The 15,423-nt window shown below is 30.9% G+C and overlaps 1 protein-coding gene across 4 annotated transcripts in view; it reads left to right on the top strand.

Moving 5' to 3' along the window:
- Positions 1 to 15,423, top strand: part of LOC125071082 (zinc finger protein 541) — a 243,853-nt gene that overhangs the window by 215,685 nt on the left and 12,745 nt on the right. For all 4 annotated transcript variants that reach the window (XM_047681174.1, XM_047681173.1, XM_047681171.1 and 1 more), the window contains 4 exons: positions 5,306 to 5,424; positions 6,324 to 6,457; positions 6,949 to 7,055; positions 8,800 to 8,934. In XM_047681174.1, the coding sequence (XP_047537130.1) occupies positions 5,306 to 5,424; positions 6,324 to 6,457; positions 6,949 to 7,055; positions 8,800 to 8,934 (495 nt within the window). The remainder of the gene's footprint in view (positions 1 to 5,305; positions 5,425 to 6,323; positions 6,458 to 6,948; positions 7,056 to 8,799; positions 8,935 to 15,423) is intronic.

Here is a 15,423-nt window from a genome sequence, read left to right as displayed (position 1 = left end):
TTTTTTTTTTATAAAAACGAGTTGGTAAATTGCTGCGTGAGTATTGCTCAGTCCCTTGGCTCAGCGTAGATGTCACGATGATCCTCACATTTCCACGGAAATGGTGTCACGAGAAAATGGATCTTATGATCCTGAAATCCTGACACTTTATTTATTATGACGGATATAGCTTAGGCCTTTGCACCTGTTACTTTACTTGTATCGATTCGAGCAATAACTTGACACGTTTTGAACGTAGAGAAGAAAATCCCCCCAAACTGTTTCTATAATACCTTATCTTAACTAAAATAAGTATGTGTATTTAATTTTCTTTTTGTCTTTGTGTGCAATACTTTTATTTACTTTGTTCTTCTAGACGATGCCCTCGAAGTTTAGTGGCAGTACATCAAATTGAATTAGAACATTCCATAATTGAGTAAAGATTATCTTTTGAGACTATTATTTCAAGCAAACTTATCTCTAGTTTCAAAAAATCCGAGGCTATGACTCTAATTACCAATTTTACATGATACAAAGACAGATACATAAACAGTCGATACTAAAATAAAATGATTGCGTAAGTTTCAAAGAGCAAACTAGTTTAGAAAATACTTTCCTCACAATTTATCCGCCAGGACGCTCAAGCACATTTGCGTATAAACTAATATACTTATAGATACAAAATCAAGAAATTAGAGTGTGTGTAAGTGTGTGTAAATGTTATGTTATGTTAAGTCTTTATAAAATGGCCGGATATATGTATATTAGCATAATTATAAAAGGAAAAAAATTGGAACCGATGGCAGATGTTTCATCTGCCTTGACGAATTTATTTATTTGTTTTAATAACTTTTATATTCCGTCCGGCATGAGTAGAATAAGGGTTAAATAAAAAGTTTGTATTGAAGGACAATCGCTCAAAGGAAAATTCTTATTTTTTTTCGAACCACAGACTTTCTTTTGCATACATAGAATAACTTACCAAAGTTTCGTCACGATCGGATAAATGTTTTAGCAACACATATATGTACATATATATAACTTACGGACGTTTATTTTTATAAATTAAGATTTAAATTTTTACGAATTATTATATTTTTTTAATAATTCTTCTTATTACTGGAAATTTTAAAAGCACACTTATAAAATTACGAAAGTAAGACGGGACATTTCCCTCGTTGACGCCTTTCCAAACGAAGAGCGTTCTCACAAAACAATGTCAAGTGAAAAATTGTTGCGAGAAGACGCACGCCCCGATTTCACATGCATTTTTAATGTGGGTCACGGCCCGTGAATTAGGTCGGGCTTTTTGAAATGAAATGGCAGGAAAACGGCTAGAAGCAAATTTCATTGGATTGCGCGTCGCGTTGCGAAATTATATAATAATAGAGTAAAATTACAAGTAATGTCTGCTCCGAGTCGTACACGAAGCGTCAGGTTTGTGTTTATGTAAATTAAGGTTACATTTAAATTTGTTGTGTATAATTCAAAGATATACTAAACTTATTGCTACAATAGTCAACAGATAAAATTAGTTTATTTGGATAAGGCAAAATATAATATAAATATACGAATAGACTACTTTTTAGTATTATTCGAGAAAAATCGAATAAAGGAAATTGCTAGGAGTTATTTCCTGTGCTTTGATTAACTTGGCATAATATTCTTGGCATATATTAAATCTTATCAACATTCATGAAACATCCAAATATAGATTTTCTATACCTACTACATCGCCGTTATTAACCGTATCTATTGACTGTATCTCATTAATATATGTAAAACATATAAATATTTTATATGGACTATAGTTATCTTTAAATTATAAACTAAATTGGTATCAAAATCTCAAGTCAATCTTATTATAGTCGTTATTACGTGAACCCGGAAAAAACCCTTGTTACTTTATAACAATGACTGTTTGAATCTACAAGCTTCATCATCCGTGTACCATCAGCTTTTCATATACTTATAATGTTATTAAAAAATACAATTAGTATTGTTGTCACTGTGATTTTTAAGTTGGCAGCACTATAACGAAAAAAAAAACATATAAAGAAAACGTTGGCGGGAAAAAAGTAAGCAGCGGTGCTAGTGAGTGTAAAAAATTGCGGGGACTTTTCTTGATACGCTCAAAACGAGAGTCTTTAGATCTTTATCTTAAAGTATGTTAAAAATTGATACGTTCTAGCAAAATCCTTTTATTTTTATTTAAAAAATAAAACGTGTCTCGAAAACCAATAAATAGGTAATTACAGAAACATTGTCGCTAACGCGTCTTGATAAAGCGAAAGTTAGAAATTTAACGTTAGGTTCATCAGTTATTTTGAGTCTAAAAAATAATACTAATTAATTATTATCTATATAATGGACTGACAATACTTACATTTTTGAAGTTTCATAATGATATTGCACACATTGTTCCAATAGATATAGTAAAAAAAACTCGCTGTATACGTCCTACCATTGGACTAAGTCCTCCTCTCTGTTAGATAAAAAGTTTTTGAACATATTTAATCTCACTGCTCCAACGACCCAAATATTCATTAAAATTAGACATATACAGGTTTCCCCCGATGTTTTTCTTCACCGCCGAGCACCAAATGAATTATAAAGATTATTCAAGCATGATAATTCAAAGGTGCTTGACAGGTTTTGAACACGCAATCATCGGTTAAGATTCGCGTTCGAACCAATCTCAACTTAAAATTCTACTCCGATGTATATCCTTAATTACTTTGTCAGCACGATCATATTATAAGCATTAAATCGTGTAAGACAGATCTCCATCAATCTAAATCTCATCAAAACAAGCATCCACAGATAGAAATTGCCATTTGACTTACTTTATTTCCCAATAAAAACGATCTACGACATAAACCTTACGTAAACGTCGATCCGTCGGTGAGATAAGTTAACGGGCTCTGCGACGGGAAGCCATTACATATTTTTATACGTCTATTATATTCGATGGGTATTCATTGTGGAGAAACGAGCGATTTTTTGGGCTAACGCACGTCCCATAGGAAATGTCTATTGTGGCGAAGGAACTTATTTTGTACCGTATAGATGAAAGATACACTCGGTTGGATTAAAAACATAATTTTGTTTTTTTTATAAATAAGAGCCATGAGATATTTTCTGTATTCCCAAATAAGTAAGATATTTTCAATTATAATATTATAAAGAGGCATTTGTTTGTTTGTATGTACAAGGAATAAATGGAAAAGAAAGAAAGAAGTATGAAAGAGAAAGAAGACTTAGAAAGTCACATTTTTCCTTAGTGCTATAGGGTATGGCTTATATTTATATCAAATCATTTTCTTTATTAATAAATTACACCCGTGCGAAGCCGGGGCGTGTGGCTAATTAATTATACGCATAGATGTTATATACAAACTTTTTTTAGATTGATAAATTTAAAAAGTATTTTAAAGTTCTGGCAATATTTAAAAAAGTATTCTTCGTTAAATATATTTATGCGATAACTGTAAAATATTAAATAACATAACGTCTATTGCTTAAGATAAAGAGAAGGGATTTATTTATTTTGCTCATTTTGTATTACAATAATACGTCTTGTTTCTGAGAAGCGATAATTCGTTGACCCACATTCGAGACTAAACCTTCTCAGAACGAAATAGAGTAATTAATGTTACAGAACAAAAATAATATAACTTTATGATATTATTATCTCATTATAGTTTACATTAGAATAAATTTTAAGCTATTGTGTGTTAATTACTTTTTACAAATGTATTTAATCTTTTAAAAAAAAAACGTCGTCATTCGCTTGGCTTCGCTTCATATATTTAGGATCGAACTTTACTAAAAAGGGATTTGGTAGATTTATACGACCAACAACCTAAGCGGCAGTAGGTTGGTCACCATTCGTGGGTTGACGCGATTACGTGCTCGATTGACAGGTGCGCTTAACAAAATTCCTTTAGTCGGCTCACGCCCCCGTGGGGGGTTAAGATTACGGAACCCTTTCGTTGTAATAATAATTGGGTTTTGGTATCCACCAATGCAAAACAAACATAGATTAGAACCATACATTATTATTAATGATAACCTTTTATTTATTATAAAAAATGAACTTGAAAAACGAATATTAATTTAATGGAGAAAAAATCTTTTCATAAACGAAAATATGAAAATATTCCAATCTTGAATTTTAAATATATAATGGTAAAAATAAAATAATTAACGTTTTTTTAATATCAATATACATTTTCTTAAGCGTATGAAACATTAGAACTGCCAAAGTCATATAAAAAAAAGACTCACTACACAAAATGAAAACCTTTCTACCAATACAGCGATATAATTGTACTCAGATGGCATAATAAAAAAAGGGATCGATGCCAACAAATACATTTCTATACGAACAAATAGTTCGCAGAGCAGAATTGACAAGAAAGCGTTACCAAAACTCTTGGGTTCGAGTAAAATATTCAAATATACGGTAATAATATTGAAGACAATGGCGTCGGGTCGGGGAATACTTCGCTGTGTATTTGGTGTCGTATCGGCGTTTGTATTGTGTTTGTGACTGTATCAGATATCTTTGAACACGAATACGTTTTAGCACATTTATATGTTTTATCTAAATTGCTGAAAAATATAGAAAATTTTATCGACGGATGATGAAGTTTGAACTTTAATAATGATATGAACATTACAGCCCGTAAATAGCTTTTGTCATACACCTGTCTTGTTATTTTTAATGTATCCATTTAAAAACCTTAAGAAACAAAAAAATCTCGACGGTCTTTGTTGTTCCGTATAATTCAAAAACAAAAATTTAGTTTAAAAAGTGAGATTAAGCAATTTATTCTTTCATTTACTTTGTTCCACTCGTCGTTCAAATTTTTTATTATTAACAAACCTTATTTAATACATTAAACAAATGACACTTTCTATATAATAAATTAGCATGAAGTGCCTTTTTTATATTTCATTTAAAACTTCTCTATCAATCATGTTCCTTGAGTGTCTTTGAATCATTATTATTTATGGATGTCAACCATTCCTGAGAATTCCATTACGTTAACAAACGGTTCAAAATATGAAGTATACTTCAAGACTATTTAGTCATTGACAATTCAAGGAATCAAGCTTTCGTTTGAAATACAAACTGGCACTGAAGTATAAACCACAGCACACAGCAAAGCCACCAACCAAGAAATCACAGATGGTTATGCAAAGTATTCCTGTTCGGTAATGAGTAGTACCCACCCAACGGAACCTGCACAAAAATCTACTATCGGTTAAGAGTGATATTTAGTTACAAATATTAAAACAAAGCATGTGTTGTCATCAGGTTTGCAACAAGGTGTTTGGGAATGCTTCGGCTTTAGCGAAACATAAGCTGACCCACAGCGATGAACGGAAGTACGTGTGTATAACCTGTGCCAAGGCTTTCAAGAGGCAAGACCACCTGTAAGTATTATGCATCTAACGTATGCAAATACGACCGTAATTATGTTAATTGAAATGTCTAGACTGTTCCCTTAACTAACGTGAAATTAAATCACAATAACGTTACTTTCTTCGTATATATAATAAAACTATTTGAACATAACATCAAGTCGATTCGAAATTTGAATAACAATTTCTGAAACAAGTAACAAATTAATTATAGCTTGAATATTATGAAGGTTAATCTGGAATTAATTCGAACAACTAGTACTAAAACATAAAGGAGTGTTCGGTTCCCGTTAAGTCATTGTACGTCCGAAAGTCCTCCCTTTAATCGTAGTTGCTAACGCTGTATGAATATTAATGAATGTTCAAAATGCGCGTATCGACTCGACCCAAAGTGGCCGCGTTATCTGGTGACCTATTTGTGAATTGTAACCGGGTTAAATTAGTGAGGTGCCTGATTAAAAATATTGCTGTTTTTGTCGCAAAACCAGATGAAATCTTATACATCTCAAATAAATAGAATAATATATCTGTTATATTTGTTAAATTCGGTGATCAAAGACGACTAATTTCTGGTTCCAAATTCAAAAACGTTTCGGTTTCTTTAGGCATTATTATCTCGAAATCGTATCGTCAAATATGTCTATGATTACCTTCAATGTTTTTAGTCAAATAAGTAATGAAAATTCATTTAATTTATATTAATTGCATTATTAAAAGACTACTATTATCATGAAATAATTTAAATATATTAATATTGTATAAACTACTCTTCATATACAATAATATAAATACGACACGCATTCTCTTTCCGAATCAATGTAATTCCACTCTAAAATGTAAATCAAACATCAATCGTTGCGAGCGATATACCATTTAGCAAGATCGCATAAATGAAACGTTTTTTTTTACAGAAACGGGCACATGCTGACACATCGCAATAAAAAGCCATATGAATGTAAAGCAGACGGATGTGGGAAGTCATACTGCGATGCGCGGTCTCTACGTAGACACACCGAGAATCATCACCAACCTCCCGCTGAATCAAGTAAGAATGCTAGGCTTTTTATCAATTTCATATGCGACTGAAAAGAACGAGAGTGACGCTTGCTTGAGGCTACACTCGCTCGTGGTACTATATAAATGTCATGTCTAAACCACGTCTCCGAGACGTGATGTAACTTACAAGTATACCACTGATAGAACTCATCAGAAGCCGATGGAAATGGAATTTACCCGAAATGATTTAACCCAAAATCAAAGTATATTTTTCTAAGTTTATATACATATATATAGTTTATTATATTACTTTCATTAAACAATTCTTTAATACAATTATATTTAAATTAATGATCTATAATGTAATTTAAATAAATAAGTTTCTAAGAAGATATATAAAAGTAATATTTAATTTAAAAAAAAGAACAATTTTCTTAAATAATACGTAGCGTACCATAAGCACTTGTAGATAACAATATTGATTATTACAGGATAATAATTTATAATCCTTTAGTATTTAACTTAAACAATATTTTGTAGAAACGACAAACCCATCAGACACACATGCGACTGCCGAGCGTGACATAAGCTCGTCTCGTGTCACGTCACCAACATCGCCGTCCCGCACCAACTCTACAAATTCGGATGTAAGTAATTTAAAAAAATACAATCTTTATATTCAGATTTAAGCTCACATTATTTATTGAGGAACACACGATACGTTTTGGGAAACCTACACTTCCCATTAACATGGAACGGACGCATCGAAACGACGTCAACGCTTATTTAATTATTTAATAATGATTATGGGACGTCTTCCCAAGGGAACATTACTCGTCATTACTTAGTAACTAAGCAAATAAAATGATTTTATAAGGTTTTTAATCCTTTCCCTGGCCACGTATTAATCATACTTATTCTGTTAATAAGACTGCGATTTGAATATTTTGTTTGTGTATTGATTAGTTTTATACAAACAAGGATGTACAAATTTGCACTGAAAAAAATGTATGTAACCATCACTTATTCTAGCCACTGGAGGAGCATGTTCATTTTTCGCACAGATAATCGGATTTGCGATTTAATGGGGAAATGTTATTGCCATTATTTCAACTATTTCATACGGTTTTTATTTCTACAATTTTATTAATATTTATTTAATTTTACAATTAAAATATTTTTAAGGTTGTAGGATAATATTATTTCTAAATAAAATCTGACTGTACAAATTAATTATTTATTTAAAATAACAATGTACTTTTTCATGTAAATGATGGCCCAGTGGTTAGAACACGTGCATCTTAACCGATAATTTTGGGTTCCCAGGCAAGCACCACTGAATTTTCATGTGCTTAATTTGTGTTTATAATTTATCTCATGTTCGGCGGTGAAGTAAAACATCATGAAGAAACTCTAATTTCAACGAAATTCTGCCACATGTGTATTCCACCAAACCGCATTGGAGCAGCGTGGTGGAATATGCTCCATATCTTCTCCTCAAAGGGAGAGGAGGTCTTAGCCCAGCAGTGGGAAATTTACAGGCTGTAAATGAAAAAAAATGAAAACTTTTTTATGTACCACTTTTATAAAAACTAAAACGTTTAAAATATTTCTAATAAGTAATGGAAAAAAATTGTTTCAAAAATAAATTTATGAAATCATAAAGAAAAGTAATTTCCTTATATAAATTCGTATAACGTATACGCTCAATCTGACATTTTATTACGCGTTGGCGGCCGTCCAACTGACCGCGTGTAAAATTCGGCAACGGACGTCCCTATTAATTAACCAATTAGCCCAAATCCGCGTTGCTCTCTTTTAATTTTACGCTACCATTACAGGTTTTGGGCGGAAAAAAAATAGGAATAATGGTGGTCGTGTTCCCAAACAATTTCGCCGGAATGAACAAAGTACAAACATAGCTCAAGCAAATCAACGGGGAATGTTTTCTCCTGGAGTTTTAATAAGGAAAAGCGATTAAAGTTTTATATTGCTTTGAGTGAAAACGCTTCTATTGTTAGTCCAAGTACCTTTAGATTTGAAGAACCCAGAAACTCGGTTGCGATGGCTAAGTTACTTCGCATTTAATGAACCGTCCTAATGATTTTCTTTGTCAACTATTCTGTCTTTTAATTTAAAACGATAATTGAGCTTTTATTCGACAACAATCTTTCAAACGTCGCGGTAAAAACATGATGTTAAAAAAGGAGAGAACTTTTCTAGTAAAAAAAAAATAATCTAACATAAAAGTATCAAAACACGTCTTCATAATCAATTATAGTCTTGTAAATAATCTTTTTTTAACGTCGCTTATCGGATTTGTTATTAAATACATTTTAAGTAGTCAACAAAAATATACATGTAGAATAATAATACATAATTAATCCTCAGTCAAGCAACTGCTCTGAAAAGGGACCCCAAAATGGCGACAGCAGTCCGCCTCGCACGCCACCAGCTCCGCCGACGCCGCCAGCGCGGCCCAAAACTACCAAAGCCAACAACAGCAGACCAAAATCCAACACCACAGTAAGTACAATAATTAAAAAATAACATATAATCCCGTTAATTTTATGAATAGCTCAATGAAGCAATAAAACATTTTCTGCAAACCAAATTTTTCTTGTTTAGTTTTCTTGCTCCCGAGTATCGAAGTATGCAGCCTAATGTTTTGAACGATAAATTATTTTAAATAAATGTTAATCGCTTCTAATGAAAAATATCATATTTATTATTAATTATAATGATCAGTTTTCACCGAAATGTAAAACATGATACACAATATTTAATTATTGTATAAAATATAAACACATTTTAATAACCCTTAATATGTGCGTATATATATATATATATATATATATATATATATATATATATATGTACATATAAATTAAGACGAATGTTCTTCTTAATTAATCCCAGTACAATTCGAAAATTTATAGATACAATCAGAATTAGGAATATATTAAGTATACTAAGAACGGTTTCGTATTTAGAGAATACAATGAGTGGCATTAGTATTTAGACGCTAATCCCGTGTTTGTAGTGAATTAAGCGCCTCTTATTTACTACTAAACAGGGATTCAACTCACCCTTTCTGTTTACTAAGTGTTTTACTCCCTATTCGTGTAGTGTTCACATTCTCGCATGAGAAACTTGAACTCTGTTGAATTTTTAAATCACTCAACATATACTTTATATATATTCTCGTTTGGATTAATCTTATAATGTATGTTAAAAAAATATATAAAACATTTATTAATTAACATCTTTATATGTCAGTCTCATCATACAAAATAACTGCATTTTTTAGGAACACGTTATCAATCTGTTATAGTACTAACAAATTACAAATCTGTAGTAGTACTTTAAACCAATTGGAGATAACGATTTTGAGCAGCTGGCTAACAAAGAAAGAATTAAATATTCTTAGCACCGAAATTAAAAAAAAAAAAATTATTTGCTAAATTCCAAATGTGCGTGTGACCCCGTTTGTATTCATTCAATTTATATACATCTAATGAATCGTAAAAGTTTATTAAATAATATTAATAGAACTACCGTACTATTGCCTTCGTCATATCTTTACATTAAAATAGAAAGATAATATGTTTCGTTTTCAAATGCGGAATAAAATTGTATTATAATTTATCATTTTATTTATTTTAGAGTAGAAATTGAATTTTGATACTGCTCTAAATATTATCTATGATTTGATTTTATGGAATAAAGAAGTACTGAAGTTAAATAAGATTTTACACATTTAGGTATTGATTGTATACATATCATATCTTCTCAGTAAGCATTTAGAACTACAAATCATAACATAACAAAAACTAAGCTCACTATAAACTGCTACGTTAGTAGACCGTAGAGTTTCGTAGCTCGTAGCTGATGTAGCCGATAAAACAAACACCAACTATTTGAGTTCTATATAGAGTTACAGACATTACATTACATTTTAAATTACTGTTAAACAGGTGTATTAAGTTTTAAATTATCATGCTCTTTTATTTTGATTAATTGCCATAAAAAATAAGTTAAAATTATTATAAATAAGTCCATTTAATATAAAAACAACGTAATTTTAATAATATTATATCTAGTCATAAATAAACGGATAGAACAAAATGCAAAATATTTAATAACTCGTACTATCAAAGGGAGTTCAATTTGTAAAGCATTCCAACATTAATTTTCTTATACATACCAGGTGTATAGACAATACGGGTAGCGACGGGACCATTCCGCGATTGAAAATAGTTCGCTTTGTAAACGAAAACAATAAAATGTTATTGTGCGCCGAAGCACGTATTAGTCGAACTTATAATATCAGATTGAAGTGAACCAATACCGCTTTGAATTTCACAAATGAGCTTTTTGAATAGAGATTATTATGCTTTCGTTGTTAGAAGTTAATTGCTGTTTCAGTTTATAATTTTTCAATTAATTCTTCATTGAAATTATTTTGTAAATGAATTAGATTTTAATTAATGATTTCGATATAAAATTAATGTATTTACAAATGAAAATATTAACGAAAATATTTAATTATTCATTAAGAATAATTAGCGCAACACATAGAAATGGCGCTTTGAATTTCAATTGAATATATTTTATTTCATAATAATTTTTTATCATTATAATTTTTGAAAATTCGGGCAAGAACCATAAAGATCATTTATCATTAACTATTCATGTAAACTAAGAGTAACACATGAGAAAGAAACTGGAGCTAAATATTATATAGCATTCAAAAATAATGACACTATTATGTCATAAATATGTGAAATAAATAAGAGTATTAAACCCATTCATAAAACTTGGAATAAATTATTAAATCAAATTCCCACTAACACCAAGCCTAGATGAATAACATTAGCGGAATTTAATAATTCGTAACAAATAATACGAAACAACGAAACTATGCTCCGTGAGAAACAATTTCTTATGCTAATTCCGATACATCGCGGATTGCTGTGCGAATGTCCAGTATCCAGTGAATTAAAACAGGCATTCATCTGTTTAACAATTCAGCTGCGACTGACCCTCATACCGCGAGACAAAATGATGGGGTCCGAATAAACTATCATTATTTATGTAATATAATTATTATATTATATCTTATTACTGATTTTATTTCTTAGAATTTTAACGTTATTTTAATACGCGTTTTTAGTATATTAGATTTGTTTGATTTCAACTTCAGTCCTGAGTTTTTTTTTTTCTTTATGCTTTATAACTAAATAATCTATAAATTATTTAAAAAAAAATGAGATTGTAAATATATTCATAAAATATAAAATAAAGACAAGAATAATATGAACAAAACAAATATCTCGCAACAAGACAATCAACTTGTGTATTTTAGTAGAGGGACGTAATTCGCAAAACTGGACCGCTCGTCACGGGAGCTGTCACCTGTTCCAACCCCATAGACTTGATCGAGGGGTGTTTACGCGCTTTCATTAAACTAGAAATATAAAATGGTCTTGTTTAATGAGATTTATGCGTATAGGGAGAGATTTTTGCTGATCTATTTCGCGTGAGAAAATTGTGTATCAATTCACATCTGCTAAACTAGTCGAAATTATATTTAAATATAACACGAACATCATCATATACAACTAACGTGGTTGATGAATTTAGATATGATCGAGATTTGTTTTTAATAAATTAATAAACAGAAGTTATATTTAATATTTTGCTTTGTGATTCTAATAAAGAAGAATATAATTAACTATTCCTTATTAATCTGTAGGTATATCAAGAGCGGACAATGAGACTTTTGTTTAACGCTGTCAATCTGATCAACTACTCAAACGATCGCTGGCAACCAATCCTCCAGCGAAAGCATTCCGTAATCTGTTTATGCAGTGTTATTAAGCATGCGCCGACCGCAAATGACACACATGAAGCTATAAAAAACACTCCCTACATTAATAACGTAAGAAATATTTAAATAACAGCTCTGATGTTTAAATTTCTCAATAATATTATATAATAACAGTTCAATTTAATTACAGCTAACACGTGAGTTAATAGATAGAGACGCAAATAATAACGATGTATATCGGTTTAATCGAAGGCATAACTAATAGATGATCGGTATAAGGGTGGTTGTAGACGAGATGCGTATAGCGAGGCCTATAGACTGTAGTGACGGGTGCTTTATTAAAAGCACTCACTTTGATCGACCCTGATTTGACGTCACCTGCAGGAAGTAATAAAGGCCGGTACAACACGGCCTCATAATTACAAACCGGCACGTTTTGTTCACAACATATTGACATCGGAATGCTTTGAACGCAATAAATCCACTTTGAACCACTTCATTACGACTGGGATTGCTGAATTTGCGAACGTAATAACATAATAATTATATTCACGTACATAATATAAGATGATGTTATGCTTTGTTGATATTATTTACTGGATATCGAAGCTATTGTATTCGAACACAATGAAGATTAACTTTAATGAAGTTAATTATTAAGTATGTCATAATATATAATTTAAATGCATATGATCTATCAATTCAGGTAAAAAGATACATTAATCTTTATTTTATTTCTTAGCGTGTATCTACGCTAGTTAAGTAAAAAATATTCCGCCAATTTCTTATAAAACAGATAATAAATAATTTGTAATTACGTTTTTAAATTGTTGACCAAAAAGCAGAAATAATTGTTTAACTAAACACCCGCTCAACAACGTCATAAATTGGGCCGATATTGTATAAATTATTATATATATACAATATATATTAATTATGATTTAATTTAAAACACAAACATAACTATGAAATTACTTCGTAGATTTCATTATAATCAGCTTGGAATACAAAGCCCGACCCCATAATACATTTGGGGTCGCATCAGGTATCCAATAATTAAGACTCGAATCGATAATCACCACAATTTGATACACTATCAAGAAATAGAGTATTGAGTGAAGAGAAATAACATGTCTACAGATTAGTTCAAATACGCGATATTACTATATTCAATATATTGATTTTACAATAATTGTATTTTAAAAGATATATCACCTCTGTAGAAACAAGTACACTTTTTGATAATTAATTGTAAATTTTAAAATCTTCATAATTTTTTGGGTACAACTTGTACGACAAATTGAGCTAAAACTACTTTTGAAAATCATGTATATAAGTTACGTTTGGTAAGATTTCTTAGCTAAAAGCGTGTCCTGCAGTATCCTTTCTTTACCTTACCTTAGTATGAGAACCTCTCGAAGATGCCATGATCAATGTTTTTCCTCAAATATTAACTTAACCTAACCTACAGCTCAGAAGAATTTTTAACCGTGTTGCCCCGCTCAAAAGTAGTTTTGCCGGGAAAGTTTTGTAGTGGTAATTTATAATGTTAAAAAAACTTATCTCTTTAAGATAATTTCTATGGTGAACAGTATTGATACTAAAGTAAAACAATTAATATTAAGCAGATACCACAACTAAATGACTAATATTTTAATGTAAAATTAAGGTTTATTAAACTTTTTAATATTTTAAATTGACTGCACACCTTGGGAATGAAATGAACGCCTCCAGGCTGTTAAAATATAATTATTATTGTACATGCAAAATGGAAAAAAACACAAAAATATCCCACTGAGTTGCTTTCGCCGGTTCTTCTTAGGTCTGAGGTGTTAAATTCCGAAGCGGTGGTAGATTTTTGACTATCAATAAGCAAGTGTAAACACTTCTATATTGAATAAAGATTTTTGACTTTGACTGTAGCAGTTGTGAGTTCACAGCGATCTTATGGTTTAATCCTTACTAATATAATAAATGCGATAGGAACTCTGTGTATTACCTCTTCACGCTTAGTTTGAGTCCCGGAAAAGGAAATAGGCTACTTTTTTAATTAAGCCTTCGAGGGACTAAAATGTAAGGTTTGTGTGCTATAAAGTTTTATGAATATCGCGCAGGTACTGAACCTGTAGTTTAATTATAATTCCTTATCATGAACTAAAAACTAATTTGGAAGTCACGTATATCACCAAATATAGACGTTTTATAAAACGATTCATTAAACACAATATGAAAGTAACAAATTTGACGACGTTATAAATACTCCAGATACAAAAAAGGTAATTGAAGTTAAAAATTGGTCCCAATTTACAATTTCACCTGCACATTTAAATGAACAGCTTGAGACGGATTGCTAGTACTATTTCTGCTTCGCGCCAGGAAATTGTATTTGCCGCCGTCTTATGGATGTAACATCGAAAATATTAGAATTTATTTGCGGTTGTAAAGTTCTCCGCCTTGCACGAGCCATAAATTTCATGGACAGTATTAAAATCGTAAAGTTTCCTGGCACGGAAAGGTGGAAAGTAGTCCAATTTGTGAGTTTTTCTGGAACCGCAGCAAACTTATTTTAAAACTTGGAATGTTATTTCTTTATAAAAAACGTTTTAAATTCTTTGGCAGAAAACTGCAATTAAAACTAATAATTAATATAGAACAATATAGGTAATATAGAGCAACTTGATATTCAAAGATTTTAATCGAACTCGTTGAAGATTAAATAACTTTTAATTTCATACATGATTTCAGAAAAAACTGAGTAAAATATCTGAACTAAATTCAATTATACTAAAGTAACAAAGCCAACTCTTGATCGCGCACATCCTGAGGCGCCACGATTTCATTTGTAGTGTCCGCGTTGAACTTTATCTCTTTTTGCCCTTGCCGGCGGCGTCTCTGAGGGGACAGAACGAGAATCAAAGAAACATTGTATTAAATGAATTTAACTTTGTGGCTCTTCCTCGATTTAAAATGGTGATTTTTGGATCGTCTTTGATTGCACGGTCCTTTTATTTTAAGTTTACTTTTTACCTTGTCATTTATCAACAAATATATCACAAGTATATGACCATGTATTGCAAAAAAAAAAGGAAAATATCGTAAAGTCGTATCATGGAAACTTATTTAACGTCAAAATTCGATTCTTTCTCGCTGTCAGCGTGCGCTTGAATATTTCATTGGCACAA

This window comes from Vanessa atalanta, chromosome 18 (genome assembly GCF_905147765.1).
Source record: "Vanessa atalanta chromosome 18, ilVanAtal1.2, whole genome shotgun sequence".
In the NCBI taxonomy this organism is placed as follows: Eukaryota; Metazoa; Arthropoda; class Insecta; order Lepidoptera; family Nymphalidae; genus Vanessa; species Vanessa atalanta.
This window is presented reverse-complemented; position numbering and strand designations above follow the sequence as displayed.